Source organism: Triticum aestivum, chromosome 3B (genome assembly GCF_018294505.1).
Source record: "Triticum aestivum cultivar Chinese Spring chromosome 3B, IWGSC CS RefSeq v2.1, whole genome shotgun sequence".
Classification (NCBI taxonomy): Eukaryota; Viridiplantae; Streptophyta; class Magnoliopsida; order Poales; family Poaceae; genus Triticum; species Triticum aestivum.
In genome coordinates, this window is record NC_057801.1 from 703,834,861 (window position 1) to 703,856,978 (window position 22,118).

The window sequence follows — 22,118 nt, forward strand, 5'->3', positions numbered from 1 at the left end:
CGCAACCTACCAGTATGGTGAGCGCCTTCATCTGCACAATCAACACACGGCCTGCATCAAATGCACAAATTGATGCGCAAACCAGCAAAATTGACATATTACGCTTCAGTTTTTATTTACCAGATTCATGATTACCGACCCACTGATTGACATTCATTGATCCATTTGTTGAGAGCTAAACACAATATATCATTCCCACATTTATCCAGGAACTCCACAAAATGGCGGCACAACAGGAGCTCAAAACAGCAAGTCTACAGTTACTAACCAAAAAACAAGGTACAACAGATTCAAAATTATGACTAACTGATTTCACTCCAAATAGCCTTAGCTACCAAACAATCAAATCTGAAAACAGTAGGTTTCAGCGCCACAAAACTTGAATAACATCCAATTACTAGCAAGTACTTTTAGCACCAACTGTCCAACTAACAAAGGAAAGGAAATATTACACACATGCTCGATATGGGACGCGATACAACATTACTTCAATAACAAGCAATGCACTTCATCATTCAGAGCCGCTGGCCTGGAAGCACGACATGCAGCTGTACATCTTCTTGGTTGCCTTTGCTTGCATGTTGTCCACATACTGATAGAATGCACACCTCCATGTCTCGCTGCGAAATAAGAAGATGCCCCAGTACAGCCAGAACCCAAAGATGAACCCAGCAGCCACGAAGCAATACAGCCAGAGTGCCTCTCTATCTTCATCCTGGCTTTTTTCAGTTTGCGTCGGTGTCGAGGAGTTTATGCAGTCTTCCAACGGAACCCCGCATAGCCCAGGATTATTACTGTATATGGACGGATCTGTGAGTGTCCGCAGCTGATCGCCCGTAGGTATCCTCCCTGATAACTCGTTGGTTGAGAGGTTCAGCACACTGATGCTCTTCAAAGCTGCCAAGCTTTGAGGAATTTTCCCCGAGAGTTGGTTCCCAGAAAGGTCCAAGGATTCCAGTAGTACTAGATTGCCAATGTCTTCCGGAATACAGCCTGAGAAATGATTTCCTGAAAGGTTCAGGTACCTGACTCCAAGAAGGGTTGTGAGCCCATTTGGGATCTCTTGCGAAAGAGAGTTGCCAGACAAGTCGATACCCGCCATTGCGGCTATCATCAGATGGTAAACATAATCTACATTCTTCCAAATTATGTGAATCTATGCTTGATAACTACTGCGATCAGGGTATGTGGAGTCAACGTTTTTCTGTTCTGCCATGCCAGTAAAATTTGTAAAATCGTCTGGAACGGGTCCAGTGAGCTTGTTTCCTGACAAGTCCAATACCTGGAGTTTGCGGAACTGTAATATCTGGTGGGGTATGATGCCGTCAAACATATTTGACGACAATCGAAGAAAGTTGAGTTCAGGCAAGCTCATGCTTACCCAAGAAGGTATTGTACCAGAAAAATTATTGCCTCCAAGATCTAGAGTAGTAAGGTTTTTGCATTTCTTAAGACCCGAAGGGAAGGTACCCCTAAAATGGTTATTGGGTAGGAGTAGATACTTAAGATTATCTTGACATGTCTTCGAGAATGGAACTACACCACTGAAAGAGTTGCTGGACAGATCTATGAATTGCAAACTTGGTATGTCCCAGAAACACTTGGGGAGACCTCCATGTAAGGCATTGTTCGATAAGTCTAGCAGGTTTAAATCAGTACAGTTACAAAGGAATGACTCACCCCGACCTGTCAGAAGCGTGCCATGCAGCTGATTCTGACTGAAAGCCATGCTGGTCAGCTCTCCTGGATGCTCACTAAAAATGCCCCTTAGCTCTGCAACAATGTTGTTTGCCGTGAAGTCAACATAGTGCAGGGTTGTGCAGTTTTGAAAGGCCTGATGTTGAAAGCCAGTAAATCCATTGTATTCAGCACTGATCATAACCAGCCCTCCTCCTACACAAATGGATGATGGGAACATCCCAGAGAAGTTGTTATACGCTACGCTTATTCCGCCCAATTTCAGGAAGCTGCTATTCCCAAGCTCGGGGAAGATGTGTCCTACCAGCTGATTTGTAGACACATCCAAAGACTGGAGTTTTACCAGATGAGAGATGGTACCTGGCAGCTGCCCTTCCAAATAATTACCCTGAAGGAACATGGTCTGCAGCTCTGTCATGTTTCCAATCTCCATTGGTATGCTCCCTGTAAGATTGTTACCTACCAGTCTCAGCTCCTGGAGCTTCCCAAGCATCCCAATTGTTGGTGGGATTGGTCCAGTCAAAGTAACGAAACTAAGATTGAGATCCTCCAAGGCCGTCAAATTACCTACCTCTTCAGGCAGCGTGGCACTGAGCCCCAAAAAGGTTAGCCGCAATACAGCAAGGTGCTTCAGCTGGCCAATGCTGCGTGGAATGGCGCCCCTCAAATATGGGTTGCTGGAAATCACTAACCTGACCAAACTCGTCAGGTTGCCAATCCCTGCTGGAATTGTTCCGTACAGACCAGTGTCGGACAGGTAGAGAAACTTCAGCTGGGGAAAGGCGGAGAAGTCGAACTCGTCAAGTGTGCCACTCAGACTTGCTTCGAAAATGATGTGCATCCACCTGCAAAGTGCTTCAGCTTCACACCGGCATGACGGGGCATAGTAGGAGGTAAGTGTAAGAGAATAGGAGAAAGCATACAGAATGGAGATGCTTCATGATGGCTTGGCTTCGGATAGGTGGTGCTTCACTGCCGCAGAGGATACAATAAAGCCTCTGAACGAGCCAGCCGTCCGTCCGTCCGTTCATTACAGTGGTGGATCTCGTGGTTAACAAATGGCACATTCTCAGCACATGGCGTACTCTCAGTTCAGATTAAGGAGAAGCTGTATGCTAGCATTTTATAGTCCCCCGTGACAACAGGAAACTATAAACTGCATGATGTATGCATGCGTCACTATCAGGGTGACACTTGGAAGTCATTGCTTAAGTCGAAATTATAAATAACTTTTGAACTCTGATACTCGAACGTATCACCCAATATATTGATTGATATTGAGTATATCTTGAAGACAATAAGCTACCAATTCCATATCCACGACTTAAGAACCTTGCTCCTAGCCTATACGTAGTCATATTTTAGACTGTAGATTTACTCAGTTTGTTCCGTATGTAGTCTATATTGGAATCTCTTAAATGACTTACATTTAGGAAAAGAGGGAGTATATGTTGAAGACAATAAGCTACCAATTCCATATACATGACTACCTTGCTCCTAGCCTCCTAGAGCAGCAATTCCGGCATCATTGGCAGCCGCTTGTGCCCACAGAACAAAGGACAAAAAGGAGAAAAATAGCTAACTAAGAAAAAAATAGAATAAACTTCCGAAAAATATTTGGTACTGTAAAATGACCATAGGTAGTGTGACAAAAGGGCATTAGCATTAAAAACAAATTGGTTCATGGTAGTGTGATACACTATTGATCTTTGATAATCGGAAAACAACAAATTCTCCTGCTGGTCAAGATCCGTAAAATATATTGAAGTGGATGGGGAGACAAGTAAGCAGAAGCAGTGATTTATTTGCAAGCAATACCAGTTCGCCTGACTTCCCAGATATTCCTCGGAGTTCTTAAACAGGATCACTAACCTTACCAGACTTGCCAATCGCCCAATCCTGGTTATGTTTGAAAGGGAAACAACCCATCAGCTTCTGTAACATGCTGAGAAGTGCATCTTCCAGTATGCTTTACAGGCCCGGAAATTATCTTCTTGTATAGTGTTCCATCCTATAAGTTTCGTGATCGATTGGATGCTAGAAGCCAAGGGATATGACCTTTGGAAGATGTCATATGTCTTCCCTATGTCTACAATCTCCAGGTATTATAACGCTCCAACTCATGCAGCTTGGGGAGTTACGGTAAGATAGCTCCTTGACGAGACTATTCATCTCTGCCTTATGGTTACCATTCCTGTCTAATGTCCAAATATCGAAACTCTCCAGTTAGTTGATACCAGAAAGCTACAATATCTGGGCACTGGACATAAGGGACGAGAATGTTAAGGTAGCTCCCCTGCAAAATCATTCAGCCCTGCTAACTGTGCAGATTTTAAATCACCAGATGGCACAAGGCATTTTCTATCAACAAGATCTTAGTACCACTTGGTCTGAGAGATGTTAGGAAAATGCTATACAAAAACATGATCCTGTACAGTTCAAACCTGGTAAACAAAGATGAATTAATTAGAGTCTAAAGAAATGAGCAAAACATGCACTCGAATACTGTACAGTTCAAACAGCACAATATGTCACACAATTGAGTAACAAGTATGGTTACATTTGAAGTGTCGACTGGCCAATGCGCAGCACTGATACAACATTGCAACCAACCAAGGTTATAAATAAAAAAAGATACTGATTAAATCAATACGAGAAAACATGGGTTCCCGCTGATGGAGGTTGTGACTTGTCAGATCCAGAACTGTTGCAAGTATTAACTAGGACATCAATTGATAATTTACCAGAATCGAGAGGAGAAACACCCAAGAAGACCCAAACCTTTTTGTATCTTGCTTACTAGGAGTCCAGGCAAGTGATAATTACGAATGCAAGAAGGCAACCCACAAAGCCCACATTTATGTATACCTAACCTTATGCTAATTTCAAATGGGGAATTGCACTAAGTTGACTTTAAGTATAGTTATATATCCGTTCCAAAAAATGGTATAGCTATATGCAGGCTTGGCGGGTTGGCCGATTGCATCCTTGACGAACAAAGTGAATATAGATCCCGTAGGAGGACGAACAAATCAGTGAATCACATAACTGTTTACAGATACCACGAGTCCAAGACAATGACTAATGGTACTTTAACTAAGAAGCAAAAATGTGTGCAGACAACAAAATCAATACTAATGTTCGAACTAAAGAGCATAATCAAAACAATACCTCATTTGAATCACTGGAATTTCGCAACTTCTGTCAGTGCAATTGTGACCACCGCTCATCTCAACTGACATCTATCCGACTATCCCTTGTTTTGTTTTATGTTCCTCCAAAAGTCTGTGCGCATGAATTCTAAGCAGCAACTCTCTGACTTCTTGCAGTTTGATGCTTCCACGTGGCCAAAAAAATGTTTGGAGCATACACATGCCTAGAGGAGTTCACTTGTTATTCCAAAGATCTCCGCACATGTAAGCCATCAAGAAGCCTATTGTAAGCCACAATGTTTGGTATAAACCCTAAATCAAGCATCTCATCCAACACAGTCTCGCCTTCCTTCACCCTCCCTTGCCTACCAAACCCCTGCACCAGCATGCTATAAGTCACACGATCAGCCTGAAAACCCTTCTCCTTAGCCAGAATCCTCAGCTTGTTTGCATCAGAAGTCCGCCCAGCTTCACAAAGTGCCTCGAAGATACAGTTACAAGATATGGTATCTGGTACAATCCCCTCCCCAACCATCCTTCCCATCAACCGGCACACATCATCCAGCTTCCCCGCCTTCATCAAGCAGTCCAGAACCGTTACACCGGCAGGGACGCTCAAGCAGGATGCCCTGTTCCTCTCCAATACCAACCCCACCACTTCCACTGCTTTGTCCACCCTTCCAACATGGCACAGGGATTCAACCAGATCCAAGCAATCAAACCCTTCCGGCACCACCGCATCCACCAAAAACTCCGCAAACACCTCTGCTGCCTTCAAAGCGTCGCCTCCACGGCACAACCCACCGATCAAAATCTCCATGGAAGCAACCGACAACCCGGCCCCAAGTTGCAGCATCTCGTGAGCAACCTGTTGGAATTTTGATCTCAGGTCATAACTGACCGAGAGAAAAAGGGGGACCCTTTTTACCCCATGTATGTGCCATGATCGGAGGCACCAAATCCAGCTGTTGGTTTCGGTCCCTGATCCCTTTAGCGCCACCTATATAATGAGCAGGATGTAGCCCTTCAAAATAGAAAAACACACACATGTACGGGTCAATACAACTTGCTAACAACCGATCCTTAAAAGAAGGCGCTCGAGGTGATCAGAAGACCGACTACCACCGCCGGCCACCGCAAGGTCAGTGCCGGCGGCCAGTCCTACTGCGGCGCTCCTGCTGCTTGCTTTGAGGTCCTGTTCCTGCACTTCTTCTCTAACCATCTTCATGTTTCGAGGCAAGGTGTAGCCATAGGCTACATGAGGAGTGCATCAAGCAGGAACAAGGCTTCCGTCAGAACCTGTAAGAAATCACGAACCCTTTTCTATTAATCTGTATTAAATGGTCTAATGCTAGGCTTAAGATCCTCTCACGTTTATCCCTAAAGTTTGTTTCCAACAATGGTATCATGAGCTAGTTAAGCCTATATTAGATCCTAATGACATTCTATTGATGATAACGACCATGTTCGGTAAGACCAATTAAGCTATGCTTCCGCATAAAGTCCTTTTAATCAGCACTGATTAAGCAATTAGAAGGAGGGGAGTCAAATGTTTAAAGGAACCACAAAATTTTGCCAATTAGCTGGAAGCCCAATCCTAGATTTTTTTCCCCAATTGGAAAAACCAAAGAGATCAAATCCCAAATCTCAGACCAGATCGAAAATTTGTAGAAAAGATGGGCTGGGACTTACGTTATTGATGACAGCAGCCATGCGTGCTCGCCATGGCCGCCTCCATGCGTGCTCATCTTGGCCGAAACACGCCATCTCTCGGGACGGCATGCAAAAAGAGACGAGGGAGCCGGCGCCGCATCTTACGGACACGCACGCTGAGTGGCCTCCGCGCCGCACACGTCGTCGTCAAACCCTCAAGCACAGGCGTCGGCGTTCGGCCCTCCAATCTCTCCGCCTCTATGCCATGCGCGCGACGTGGGCCGCCATGCTCGATGGAGGAGCGCGCGGGATTCAATTCACAGCACGCTGCTCCGGCGAACAAAGCCACCACGCCGCCATGGACCGGTGTGCCACGGGCCACCGCGCCGCTCTCTCGCTTGTAGGGCGAAAAAAAAACGGAAGGGGAGGAAGAAGAAATGATTTAGGGTTAAGTCCTGGCCAGTTTTGTTCCGACCGCGCCCGATCTGGACCGTCAATTTGATCGGACGGCGCAGATCTACGCGGAGTGGAAGACAGGCCTATGGCTGCTAAAAGAGCCTGTTTCGGCTCTGGGCTTAGGCCCAGGTTATGCTGGCAGCCCATGTTTTTTTTTCGTCTGGTCAGTTTTTGAGAATAGCTGCTGCTGGGCCGGATCTTTAACGTGCTCCCTTCGCCCTGTTGTTGACCAAAACATTTTTGTTTTGGCAGTTTTAGTTTTTTCCAGTGCATTTTATGGGTATTAAGATTATTCTATAATGTTTTATGCACTGTGATATCAAAAGAAAGTGCCCAAAATTATTTCTAATAATGTTAATGATGATAAAGTTAATGGAAATGTATGGGCCAAATCATGTCTTTTGGGCAATTATTTTTTGTTGCACTAAATTCATGTTGTTAATATTTTAATAATGTACTGTTAATATGTTTTAATTGCCAAAACTATGCTAAAGGTCATGTTTGAAATTTTTGTAAATAACGTTTATGTCCCTTTTATGGCAATCATTTAATGATGACGAAATTTTATTAACTGAAAGCCATGGGTTGTTATGGGTCAAATTATTTTTTTAGGCATATTATGCAGTTTTAGTGCATTTGTAAGTTCCTAATAATGTGTATGCACTAAAAAGGTTTTGGAATTACTTATAATTATGTTGAAATTATGTTTTTAAAATTTTCTGAATAAAATGGAACCAATGGGAAATTTTATTTGGAAGATTTAATGTGACATTAATGTTCATGTTTTTTAGTGGTACTTTTTTAATGATGAAAGCTTTTCTAGTGTCATTTCAATGGTAAAATTAATGTTATAAGAGGATATTAATATTGAGCAATATTATGAATCGCTCATTGAATTTTCTAAATATTTTATTTGTAAAATTTGATTGAGTGTGAATTTAATGTTGATGCCACACTTACGACATTTCTTAAAGATGTGGTCATTTCTAATGGGCTCAGGCCACCTCAAGGAAAATGATGATGGACGCGTGGTTCGTTTTTTCCCACCGCACTATGTGTCATAATAATGTTGGGGCAATATGCCTATTGGGCAAAATGAAAGTTGTTGGTTGGTGCAATTCATGCCATTTTTATTATGATGTGCACCTCTCAAATATTCATAACGGTCCAAAATGATGTTAATGGGTTATGATCAATTCTCTCAATGAAGAAACTTTGTTCAGTTTTTTTTTCAAGGTCATTTATTTGACAATTATTAATTTTCCCAATATTATAATTTGGAGAATCTTGATATCTAAATTTTATAATTTTGGAAATTCTTATGATGATTTATATTTATGACATTTTCACTCTGAATGTCCTCTTTAATGATTACTCGGTGGGTGTGAGATTTATATTTTTATGTTAATTCCAATATCATTTTCATTGTATGACACTGAGAATTCTAATGATAATTTTGACACTTAGGTTCAATATTTATATTATCGTTGTGAGATTTAGTGTCAAAAGGCATCACTCATGGCACAAATGATTATATTATGATGTTGCTTTATGTTAATGATGGCAATTAATTTAGTCATAGTTCTTGCTGGTCATTACGAGATTTTACATCTCTCTAGTCAAAATGGAACCAACGAGAAGTTTTGATTAGAGATTTAATGAGCAAATGTTCTAATGGCATATGATGATATTCTGACCAACATTGATTATGTTTTTCATGTGTCATTTACGAATGAGTAAGGTTCTTTTTCGTTATCTGCCCAACGGTGATACGGATTAGAATAAACATTAAGCAAGTTTTTATTCATGGCGTTGCATGGTTAGTTCATGCTTGATTTTTTTTGTTATAATGATCATAAAGTTGTCTCCTCTTTCCAGCAATAATAATGATGTCAAACTTTTGTTTGGCATAGAAGAACCTTATGTAAATATCTTTCCCACATGGAGAGTGGAGATCATTGTATCATGTAAGGAATCTCCCAATGTTTTTCTGCCAATAAGGCTGAAGGATTTTTAATCATGATGATAAGGCAGACATTGGGAGAGGACGCATGTGCCATCATACACATCACTAATGCAAAGGAGATTAAAGTCAAAACTATTATTGGATTTATTCCACTAGCTTTTGGAGATGACTTAATTCTTCATCTTATTGATGATGTTTTGGTTCATGCTCCTAGTTATTGGAAAACTTTAATTTCATCTCTCGAATAGATGACGTGATTTTATATGTTATTACGTCAACTCAAATTATGTAATGTTAGTCCCACCTTATGGTGAGACGAGTTATGTTTTTCACTAAATGAACCTTTTGTAAAGATTATATGCTATGTTACTATTGAATATGTCACGGAAGTGTGATTAATGAGACCTCATCAAAATTGTGGTTTTAGACCACATTTCGAGGGGGAGAATGGAAGTCTCATTTAATATGAGATATCGTGTTCACTTCTCCTACTTAATTAGATCATAACATGTACAATTAAGCAAACTATGTATCTCAATTCTCCAAGTAAGATGGAACCAACGAGAAGTCTTGGTTGGAGAATATATGAAAAGCACATTCTAATGTTGGTTCTCTAATTAGGACGCAACAAGTCTTATTTAGAAGAATCCATGAAAAATGACTCTTTTATCATGTTAGTGTGTACTTAGTCCCTTATGAGCATTACGAAACACACATGAATGCTAAAGTGGCAAGCTTGCTAGTCTAATGACCATCATGATGTAACATGTTGATTATATATGCAACTTCGTTTATAATCATTGTGACACTTTACTTAAGTGGCAAGTTTTATCAGTATCATGTGGCTTGTGGTTATATTCCTGACTAACGTCGTGTATAATCATTTGTCATAGTTCATTAAGTTCTTTTCCACCTTCAGCCCAACGGTGTTGTGGTTTAGAGCTGAGATGATTGTTATCAAGATTTTTGGATATATTTTCCATCTTCTAAATAAAGTGATCATCGGGGAACCTGGAGCTTATGAGCATTAATCCTAAGGATAACTCCATTAGATCTTTGTTCATATGCATCAGGTAAATTGAGGGGAATTCTTTTTTCTCTAATGCAACACTTATTGTTGAGACTCAACAATTTCTCTATGATCAATAAGTGTGTGAATGTTCATCTTAGTGGCCTTTTGCCATATAGGATGAAGATTATGAACTCTAATGATGTATGGAACTCCATAGAATTTCCTCAGTGAGTTGTTGTTACGTTTGTGTTATTACTATGACATGCTCTTGTGTTGACTTAGTGATAATGTATGTATGACTCAACTGTACGGTTTTGTCATGGGTGAAGTTGACATAAGGCATGTTATCTAAAGAAATACAATTATGTGATAATACAAGCGTTGGGACACTCATACTATAAGACGAGGGGGAGTAAGATCACTAACTTGTGGAGATATAATATTTTGGCGAGCCAAGTAATTTCTATCTTCTATTTGTAACATGAAGGATCTTGGTGATGCCTCATACTTTGCTTGTATTGAGTTTCGCCAAGATATAGGTCCAAAAGGAGTATAAGTTTTATGATGATGACATACGTTGATAGAGTACGGAAGAAAATATTACGTGGTAGTACTCTATCGCACCTGCTACTAAAGTCAAGGGCAATAAAGATGGACAATTTAGTGTCCAAGGAACCATTATGAACTGATCAGGTAATGTTAGTTCCTTATGCTTCAGCTGTCTGAAGCAATGTAAGTTTTCAATTATGAACTTGTCCTATTTATGATCGGAATAATTGGCAAATAGACAAGTCCGGAAATGGACCACTCGAGAAGCCGCGAAAAATCTTGTAGATATGCAAGGCAATAATGGTTTACATGCTCACTAATAAGAAGTCTGATAACCTCGATATCCTCGATTATTCAGACATTGTTTCTGCGAGATGTGTGGATATTAAAGTTTCCACATTATGTTACATCCTCACTCTCGCATATGGAGCTATATCGTGGAAGACCTCCATAATGACATTGATGGCATTAGAAATAATGCAATTTATGATGGGGTATGTTAAGAGGCTTTTGGGCAGGTTGTATGTCAAAGATGTTCTATTTCCGAAATTAAGGTGGTAGACAACATTTATAAAACCCACCTACTGCATTATGAACACGCAGTTTTCTATGCGAGTAACAACAAGTCAAATGGTGTTGCCAAAACTATTGACAATATGTTTCATGTTGTGAAAGATAGAACCCAGGATCAAGCTAATGATGTTAATCATATAAAAATGAATCGTATGTATTATGGATCCGTTTATTAAAGGCTCATCGCCCATATTTATGATTATGTTGCCGGCATGGGTTAGGAAGGCCTTTTGATCCTGGAATTAGGACCATCAAATAAACCAACTCCCATAAAGTAATATGTTATCATTTCGAGATAAAATGTTGTACTATAAGTATTGAGGTTCAATGGCACTTCATTGGCCATTGCAACACCTTACTTTCGTATATTGATTTTATTAAGAGTGGGCTTATGATGTTTTTTGACCTTACGATCAAAGGGGAGAATGTTGGAATTTTGATCTCAGGTCATAACTGACCGAGAGAAAAAGGGGGACCCTTTTTACCCCATGTATGTGCCATGATCGGAGGCACCAAATCCAGCTGTTGGTTTCGGTCCCTGATCCCTTTAGCGCCACCTATATAATGAGCAGGATGTAGCCCTTCAAAATAGAAAAACACACACATGTCCGGTTCAATACAACTTGCTAACAACCGATCCTTAAAAGAAGGCGCTCAAGGTGATCAGAAGACCGACTACCACCGCCGGCCACCGCAAGGTCAGTGCCGGCGGCCAGTCCTACTGCGGCGCTCCTGCTGCTTGCTTTGAGGTCCTGTTCCTGCACTTCTTCTCCAACCATCTTCATGTTTCGAGGCAAGGTGTAGCCATAGGCTACATGAGGAGTGCATCAAGCAGGAACAAGGCTTCCGTCAGAACCTGTAAGAAATCACGAACCCTTTTCTATTAATCTGTATTAGATGGTCTAATGCTAGGCTTAAGATCCTCTCACGTTTATCCCTAAAGTTTGTTTCCAACACAACCTTAAGGCCTTCCTTGTACCTTGCTTCTCTGAAGAAACCGCGCATAAGAGTGTTGAAGCTCACACCAGTCGGCGCACAGCTCCGTCGCCGCATCTCCTCAAACCACCGCATGGCGGCATCGACGCCTTCGACACGGCAGGAGCTGTTGATGAGTATGTTGAAGGTGTAGGCATCCGGGGCGACGCGGTGGACGCTGGTCATCTCGCCGTAGAAGCGGATGGCGTCGTCGTGGCGGTGGAGACGGACCAGGGCGTGGAGGATGATGTTGTAGAACTCCGCGGGGAGGGGCGAGTCCGCAGCGCGGCGGAGGGAGGCGAGGGCCTCGGACGCCGCGGGGATGTCGCCGGAGGTGGCGAAGGCGAGGATGGCCTTGCGGAAGGTGGGGAGGAGGTCGGGGCAGGCGAAGATGGAGTCGTCGACGCAGGGGCAGGGCCGGGAGAGGACGAGCTGGAGGAGGCGCTGCAGCGAGGGGAGGCGGCGGGAGGCCGCGAGGCGCGCGGCGAGGAGGCTCGTGAGGCGGTGGTCGGGGCGGAAGGCCGAGGAGGCGTCGGCGGCCGCGAGGAGGAGGTGGAGGTCGAGCGGCGCGAGGCGCGGGTGGTGCCGCGCGCGGCGAAGGAGGCGGAGGAGCGCCTCCGGGGAGGAGGCGTGCGCGGAGGGGAGAGACGGGAGGGGGCTCGGCGGCGAGAGGTGGGAGACGGCGAGCGGGAGGAGCGGCAGGGAGGGGTCGAGGGGGATGGAGGCGGGCGAGGTGGAGATTTCGGGGGTCTCATCTAGGGTTTCGATCTCCGGCGAGATGAGGCGCTGGTGCTTGGAGATGATGGAGGGGAGCTTCCGCGCCAGGCGGCGCGAGGCGGCCATCGCCGGCCGCCGGAGGGAGAAAGGGCAGGGAATAAGAGGAGTGTGTGGACGGGGCATGGGCTTGCTTAGCCCACAAGATCCACTGGCGAAGCCCAGAAAACATTACGAGTGCCATCGTGAAATGTTCTAAAAAAAATGAAATTTTCCATCGGGAGAATACATTTTCACTTCAAAAATTCCATTGTGAACTGTTCTAAAAAATCTTTAATAAATCGATTACTTTAGAAAAAGATTTCATAAATTCCAGATTTATTTACATTTATATTTCTACTTTGGATGATCTGGCATTTCACAAAGACCATCCCAAATTTCAAGGCGGGCCCCAAATGTAGAACTCCACCAAATTGGAACCTTCTGTCACACCTAACATGTGGTTAGTGCGCCTAAGAGCTGGCTGGTGGGCCCAGCCAGCTGGCCAGACAAGTGGCGTGCGTGGGTGGTGTTAAATTGGCCGCCTGTGGCCGTGGGTGATCACGCATGTGTTGATACTCTGAACCTGAATCCTTCCTCTGCAATCCATCCCCTCCTTCTTCCTCTCCAAGCCTTTCCCTCCTCCCCTGCTCGATCCGGATCCTCTCCCTCTCCCTCACTTCCCGGGGTGTTACAACTGGTAATCAGAGCCACAAACCCTTCCGAAATTTTTCTTCCTCGCTTGATTGGGGGTCGGTAACATCCACCGCGCCGGTGTGGGTTGCTCCGGCGAACCACACAAAATCCGTCGCGGGGTTTGACGCCCTCTCGAGCAGGACGACGGCTCCTCCCAAGGCATCAGCGGCGACGCGGCAAGTGTTGGCCGCCATGGACGAGGGGAACACCAACATCACCAAGATGCTGGAGACGCTGCTCCCCAAGATCGACGATCAGAAGGCGGCTCACGAGAAGCAGATCGAGCTCCAGGCCGCCTTCAACGCGCAGATCTCGCAGGAGATGCGCGGCCTCTCGCGGCAGCTCGATCTAACGCAGGCGGACCTCGACCTCACGTGCAAGACGGTGGAAGGATCTGCCTCTGGATAACCCACAAGTATAGGGGATCGCAACAGTTTTCGAGGGTAGAGTATTCAACCCAAATTTATTGATTCGACACAAGGGGAGCCAAAGAATATTCTCAAGTATTAGCAGCTGAGTTGTCAATTCAACCACACCTGGAAACTTAGTATCTGTAGCAAAGTGTTTAGTAGCAAAGTAATATGATAGTGATGGTAACGGTAGCAAAAGTAAAGACAGCAAAAGTAATGTTTTTGGTATTTTTGTAGAGATTGTAACAGTAGCAACGGAAAAGTAAATAAGCGTAAACCAGTATATGGAAAACTCGTAGGCACCGGATTAGCGATGGATAATTATGCCGGATGTGGTTCATCATGTAACAGTCATAACATAGGGTGACACAGAACTAGCTCCAGTTCATCAATGTAATGTAGGCATGTATTCCGTATATAGTCATACGTGCTTATGGAAAAGAACTTGCATGACATCTTTTGTCCTACCCTCCCGTGGCAGCGGGGTCCTAATGGAAACTAAGGGATATTAAGGCCTCCTTTTAATAGAGAACCGGAACAAAGCATTAGCACATAGTGAAGGAAATATGCCCTAGAGGCAATAATAAAGTTATTATTTATTTCCTTATTTCATGATAAATGTTTATTATTCATGCTAGAATTGTATTAACCGGAAACATAATACATGTGTGAATGCATAGACAAACATAGTGTCACTAGTGTGCCTCTACTTGACTAGCTCATTAATCAAAGATGGTTAAGTTTCCTAACCATAGACATGAGTTGTCATTTGATTAAGGGGATCACATCATTAGAAGAATGATGTGATTGACTTGACCCATTCCGTTAGCTTAGCACTTGATCATTTAGTATGTTGCTATTGCTTTCTTCATGACTTATACATGTTCCTATGACTATGAGATTATGCAACTCCCGTGTACCGGAGGAACACTTTGTGTGCTACCAAACGTCACAACGTAACTGGGTGATTATAATGGAGCTCTACAGGTGTCTCCGAAGTTACATGTTGGGTTGGCGTATTTCGAGATTAGGATTTGTCACTTCGATTATCAGAGAGGTATCTCTGGGCCCTCTCGGTAATGCACATCACTATAAGCCTTGCAAGCAATGTAGCTAATGAGTTAGTTACGGAATGATGCATTACATAACGAGTAAAGAGACTTGCCGGTAACGAGATTGAACTAGGTATTGGATACCGAAGATCGAATCTCGGGCAAGTAACATACCAATGACAAAGGGAACAACGTATGTTGTTATGCGGTTTGACCGATAAAGATCTTCGTAGAATATGTAGGAACCAATATGGGCATCCAGGTTCCGCTATTGGTTATTGACCGAGAATAGTTCTAGGTCATGTCTACATAGTTCTCGAACCCGTAGGGTCCGCACGCTTAACGTTACGATGACAGTTTCATTATGAGTTTATAAGTTTTGATGTACCGAAGTTTGTTCGGAGTCCTGGATGTGATCACGGACATGACGAGGAGTCTCGAAATGGTCGATACATAAAGATTGATATATTGGAAGCCTATGTTTGGACATCGGAAGTGTTCCGGGTGAAATCAGCATTTTACCAGAGTACCGGGGGGTTACCGAAACCCTCCCGGGGGTTATTGGGCCTTCATGGGCCATAAGGGAGAAGAGGAGAGGAGGCAAGAGGTGGGCCGTGCCCCCTCCCCTCCCTAGTCCGAATAGGACAAGGAGAGGGGGGCGGCGCCCCCCCCCCCTTTCCTTCCCCTCTTCCTCCTCCTTCCCCCTTCTCCTACTCCAACTAGGAAAGAAGGGAGTCCTACTCCCGGTGGGAGTAGGACTCCCCCTTGGCGCGCCCTCCTTGGCGGGCTGCCCCCTCCCCCTGGCTCCTTTATATACGGGGGCAAGGGGCACCCTAAGACACACAAGTTGATCTACGGATCGTTCCTTAACCGTGTGCGGTGCCCCCTCCACCATATTCCACCTCGGTCATATCGTCGCGGAGTTTAGGCGAAGCCCTGCGTCGGTAGAACATCATCATCGTCACCACGCCGTCGTGCTGACGGAACTCATCCCCGACACCCTGCTGGATCGGAGTCCGGGGATCGTCATCGAGCTGAACGTGTGTTGAACTCGGAGGTGCCGTACGTTCGGTACTTGGATCGGTCGGATCGTGAAGACGTACGACTACATCAACCGCGTTGTCATAACGCTTCCTCTTACGGTCTACGAGGGTACGTGGCGACACTCTCCCCTCTCGTTGCTATGCATCACCATGATCTTGCGTGTGCGTAGGAAAATTTTGAAATTACTACGTTCCCCAACAGTGGCATCCGAGCCTGGTTTTATGCCTAGATGTCATATGCATGAGTAGAACACAAGTGAGTTGTGGGCGATACAAGTCATACTGCTTACCAGCATGTCATACTTTGGTTCCGCGGTATTGTGAGATGAAGCGGTCCGGACCGACATTACACGTACGCTTACGCGAGACTGGTTTCACCGTTACGAGCACTCGTGCTTAAAGGTGGCTGGCGGGTGTCTGTCTCTCTCACTTTAGCTGAATCGAGTGTGGCTACGCCCGGTCCTTGCGAAGGTTAAAACAGCACTAACTTGACGAACTATCGTTGTGGTTTTGATGCGTAGGTAAGAACGGTTCTTGCTAAGCCTGTAGCAGCCACGTAAAACTTGCAACAACAAAGTAGAGGACGTCTAACTTGTTTTTGCAGGGCATGTAGTGATGTGATATGGTCAAGACGTGATGAGATATAAGTTGTTGTATGAGATGATCATGTTTTGTTGAAGTTATCAGCAACTGGCAGAAGCCCTATGGTTGTCTCTTTGTTGCATAAGATGCAAGTGCCAAATAATTGCTTTACTTTATCGTTATGCGATAGCAATAGTTGCAAAAGCATTAGTTGGTGAGACGACCATGTGACGACACATTGATATAGATCAAGATGATGAAGATCATGGTGTCATGCCGGTGATGATAGAGATCATGACAGTACTTTGGAGATGGAGATCAAAGGCGCAAGATGATCATGGCCATATCATGTCACATATTTTGATTGCATGTGATGTTTATCCTTTATGCATCTTATCTTGCTTTGATTGACGGTAGCATTTTAAGATGATCTCTCACTAAAAATTATCAAGAAGTGTTGTCCCTGAGTATGCACCGTTGCCAAAGTTCGTCGTGCCCAGACACCACGTGATGATTGGGTGTGATAAGCTCAACGTCCATCTACAACGGGTGCAAGCCAGTTTTGCACACGCGGAATACTCAGGTTAAACTTGACGAGCCTAGCATATGCAGATATGGCCTCGAAACACGGAAACCGAAAGGTCGAGCGTGAATCATATAGTAGATATGATCAACATAGTGATGTTCACCATTGAAAACTACTCCATCTCACGTGATGATTGGTTATGGTTTAGTTGATTTGGATCACGTGATCACTTAAAGGATTAGAGGGATGTTTTTCTAAGTGGGAGTTCTTAAGTAATATGATTAATTGAACTTAAATTTATCATGAACTTAGTCCTGGTAGTATTTTGCAAATTATGTTGTAGATCAATAGCTCGCGTTGTTGCTTTCATATGTTTATTTTGATATGTTCCTAGAGAAAACTGTGTTGAAAGATGTTAGTAGCAATGATGCGGATGGATCCGTGATCTGAGGTTTATCCTCATTGCTGCACAAAAGAATTATGTCCTTAATGCACCGCTAGGTGACAGACCTATTGCAGGAGTAGATGCAGACGTTATGAACGTTTGGCTAGCTCAATATGATGACTACTTGATAGTTTAGTGCACCATGCTTAACGGCTTAGAATCGGGACTTCAAAGACGTTTTGAACGTCATGGACCATATGAGATGATCCAGGAATTGAAGTTAATATTTCAAACAAATACCCGAGTTGAGAGATATGAAGTCTCCAACAAGTTCTATAGCTAAAAGATAGAGGAGAATCGCTCAACTAGTGAGCATGTGCTAAAATTGTCTGGGTACTTCAATCGCTTGAATCAAGTGGGAGTTAATCTTCCAGATAAGATAGTGATTGACAGAATTCTCTAGTCACCATCACTAAGTTACTAGAACTTCGTGATGAACTATAGTATGCAAGGGATGACGAAAATGATTCCCGAGCTCTTCGTGATGTTGAAATCGATGAAGGTAGAAATCAAGAAAGAGCATCAAGTGTTGATGATTGACAAGACCACTAGTTTCAAGAAAAGGGCAAAGGGAAAGAAAAGGAAACTTCAAGTAGAATGACAAGCAAGTTGTCACTCCCGCGAAGAAGCTCCAAGCTGGACCAAAGCCTGAAACTGAGTGCTTACACTACAAAGGAAATGGTCACTGGAAGCGGAAATGTCCTGAATATTTGGTGGATAAGAAGGATGGCAAAGTGAACAAGGGTATATTTGATATACATGTTACTGATGTGTACCTTACTAGTGTTTATAGTAGCCCCTGAGTATCTGATACTTGTTCGGTTGCTAAGATTAGTAACTCGAAATGGGAGTTGCAGAATAAACAGAGACTAGTTAAGGGTGAAGTGACGATGTGTGTTGGAAGTGGTTCCAAGATTGATATGATCATCATCGCACACTCCCTATACTTTCGGGATTTGTGTTGAACCTAAATAAGTGTTATTTGGTGTTTGTGTTGAGCATGAATATGATTTGATCATGTTTATTGCAATACGGTTATTCATTTAAGTTAGAGAACAATTGTTGTTCTGTTTACATGAATAAAACCTTCTATGGTAATACACACCAACGAAAATGGTTTGTTGGATCTCGATCGTAGTAATACACATATTCATAATATTGAAGCCAAAAGATGCAAAGTTAATAATGATAGTGCAACTTATTTGTGGCACTGCCGTTTAGGACATATTGGTGTAAAGCGCATGAAGAAACTCCATGCTGATGGGATTTTGGAATCACTTGATTATGAATCACTTGATGCTTGCGAACCATGCCTCATGGGCAAGATGACTAAGACTCCGTTCTCCGGAACAATGGAGCGAGCAACTGACTTATTGGAAATAATACATACTGATGTATGCGATCCGATGAGTGTTGAGGCTCGCGGCGGGTATCGTTATTTTCTGACCTTCACAAATGATTTGAGCAGATATGGGTATATCTACTTGATGAAACATAAGTCTAAAATAGTTGAAAGGTTCAAAGAATTTCAGAGTGAAGTGGAAAATCATCGTAACAAAAAAAATAAAGTTTCTGCGATCTGATCGTGGAGATGAATATTTGGGTTACGAGTTTGGTCTTCAATTAAAACAATGTGGAATAGTTTCACAGCTCACGCCACCTGGAACACCACAACGTTATGGTGTGTCCGAACGTCGTAACCGCACTTTATTTGATATGGTGCGATCTATGATGTATCTTACCGATTTACCACTATCGTTTTGGGGTTATGCATTAGAGATAGCTGCATTCACTTTAATAGGGCACCATCTATATCCGTTGAGACGACACCGTATGAACTGTGGTTTAGCAGTAAACCTAAGCTGTCGTTTCTTAAAGTTTGGAGTTGTGATGCTTATGTGAAAAAGGTTTTCAACCTGATAAGCTCAAACCCAAATCGAAGAAGTGCATCTTCATAGAATGCCCAAAGGAAACTGTTGGGTACACCTTCTATCACAGATCCGAAGGCAAAACATTCGTTGCTAATAATGGATCCTTTCTAGAGAAGGAGTTTCTCTCGAAAGAAGTGAGTGGGAGGAAAGTAGAACTTGATGAGGTAACTGTACCTGCTCCCTTATTGGAAAGTAGTTCATCACAGAAATCTGTTCCTGTGACTACTACACCAATTAGTGAGGAAGCTAGTGATGATGATCATGTAACTTCAGATCAAGTTACTACCGAACCTCATAGGTAAAACAGAGTGAGATCCGCACCAGAGTGGTACGGTAATCCTGTTCTGGAGATCATGTTACTTGACCATGACAAACCTACGAACTATGAGGAAGCGATGATGAGCCCAGATTCCGCGAAATGGCTTGAGGCCATGAAATCTGAGATAGGATCCATGTATGAGAACAAAGTGTGGACTTTGATTGACTTGCCCGATGATCGGTGAGTCATTAAGAATAAATGGATCTTCAAGAGGAAGACAGATGCTGATAGTAGTGTTACTATCTACAAAGCTAGACTTGTCGAAAAAGGTTTCTGACAAAGTTTAAGATGTTGAATACAATGAGATTTTCTCACTCGTATCGATGCTTAAAAGTCTGTCCGAATCATGTTAGCAATTGCCACATTTTATGAAATCTGGCAAATGGATGTTAAAACTGCATTCCTTAATGGTTTTCTTAAAGAAGGGTTGTATATGATGCAACCAGAAGGTTTTGTCAATCCTAAAGGTGCTAACAAAATGTGTAAGCTCCAGCGATCCATCTGTGGACTGGTGCAAGCATCTCGGAGTTGGAATATACGCTTTGATAAGTTGATCAAAGCATATAGTTTTATACAGTCTTGTAGTGAAGCCTGTATTTACAATAAAGTGAGCACTACATCCTTTTTTGATAAGTATATGTGAGTGACATATTGTTGATCAGAAAGGATGTAGAATTTTTTCTGGAAAGCATAAAGGAGTATTTGAAAGGAGTTCTTTAAAAGAAAGACCTCAGTAAAGCTACTTACATATTGAGCATCAAGATCTATAGAGATAGATCAAGAGGCTTGATAAGTTTTTTCAATGAGTACATACCTTGACAAGATTTTGAAGTAGTTCAAAATGGAACAGTCAAAGAAAGAGTTTCTTGCTTGTGTTACAAGGTGTGAAATTGAGTAAGACTCAAATCCCGACCACGGAACAAAATAGAAAGAGAATGAAAGTCATTCCCTATGCATCAGTCATAGGTTCTATAAAAGTATGCCATGCTATGGACCGGGCCTATTGTATACTCTGCCCTAGTTTGGCAAGGGAGTACAATTTTGATCTAAAAGTAGATCACTGGACAGCGGTGGGAGACTAAAGGAAATATGCCCTAGAGGCAATAATAAAGTTATTATTTATTTCCTTATTTCATGATAAATGTTTATTATTCATGCTAGAATTGTATTAACCGGAAACATAATACATGTGTGAATACATAGACAAACATAGTGTCACTAGTGTGCCTCTACTTGACTAGCTCGTTAATCAAAGATGGTTAAGTTTCCTAACCATAGACATGAGTTGTCATTTGATTAACGGGATCACATCATTAGAAGAATGATGTGATTGACTTGACCCATTCCGTTAGCTTAGCACTTGATCGTTTAGTATGTTGCTATTGCTTTCTTCATGACTTATACATGTTCCTATGACTATGAGATTATGCAACTCCCGTGTACCGGAGGAACACTTTGTGTGCTACCAAACGTCACAATGTAATTGGGTGATTATAATGGAGCTCTACATGTGTCTCCGAAGTTACATGTTGGGTTGGCGTATTTCGAGATTAGGATTTGTCACTCCGATTATCGAAGAGGTATCTCTGGGCCCTCTCGGTAATGCACATCACTATAAGCCTTGCAAGCAATGTAGCTAATGAGTTAGTTACAGAATGATGCATTACATAACGAGTAAAGAGACTTGCCGGTAACGAGATTGAACTAGGTATTGGATACCGACGATCGAATCTCGGGCAAGTAACATACCAATGACAAAGGGAACAACGTATGTTGTTATGCGGTTTGACCGATAAAGATCTTCGTAGAATATGTAGGAACCAATATGGGCATCCAGGTTCCGCTATTGGTTATTGACCGAGAATAGTTCTAGGTCATGTCTACATAGTTCTCGAACCCGTAGGGTCCGCACGCTTAACTTTATGATGATAGTTTCATTATGAGTTTATAAGTTTTGATGTACCGAAGTTTGTTCGGAGTCCCGGATGTGATCACGGACATGACGAGGAGTCTCTAAATGGTCGAGACACAAAAATTGATATATTGGAAGCCTATGTTTGGACATTGGAAGTGTTCCGGGTGAAATTGGCATTTTACCGGAGTACCGGGGGGTTACCGGAACCCTCCGGGGGTTATTGGGCCTTCATGGGCCATAAGGGAGAAGAGGAGAGGAGGCAAGAGGTGGGACACGCCCCCTCCCCTCCCTAGTCCTAATAGGACAAGGAGAGGGGGCGGCGCGCCCCCTTTCCTTTCCCTCTTCCTCCTCCTTCCCCCTTCTCCTACTCCAACTAGGAAAGAAGGGAGTCCTACTCCCGGTGGGAGTAGGA

At 43.1% G+C, this 22,118-nt stretch overlaps 1 protein-coding gene and 1 pseudogene across 1 annotated transcript; both read right to left on the minus strand.

Moving 5' to 3' along the window:
• Positions 1-292: 292 nt before the first annotated feature.
• On the minus strand, positions 293-5,042 carry LOC123071869 (receptor-like protein 46; annotated as a pseudogene).
• On the minus strand, positions 4,154-12,926 carry LOC123071870 (pentatricopeptide repeat-containing protein At2g36240). The gene is made up of 2 exons (XM_044495442.1): positions 12,020-12,926; positions 4,154-5,718 (listed from the first exon to the last, which is right to left on the minus strand). The coding sequence occupies exons 1-2, from the start codon at positions 12,875-12,877 to the stop codon at positions 5,092-5,094; spliced, it is 1,485 nt and encodes a 494-aa protein (XP_044351377.1). The 5' UTR covers positions 12,878-12,926; the 3' UTR covers positions 4,154-5,091.
• Positions 12,927-22,118: the final 9,192 nt, after the last annotated feature.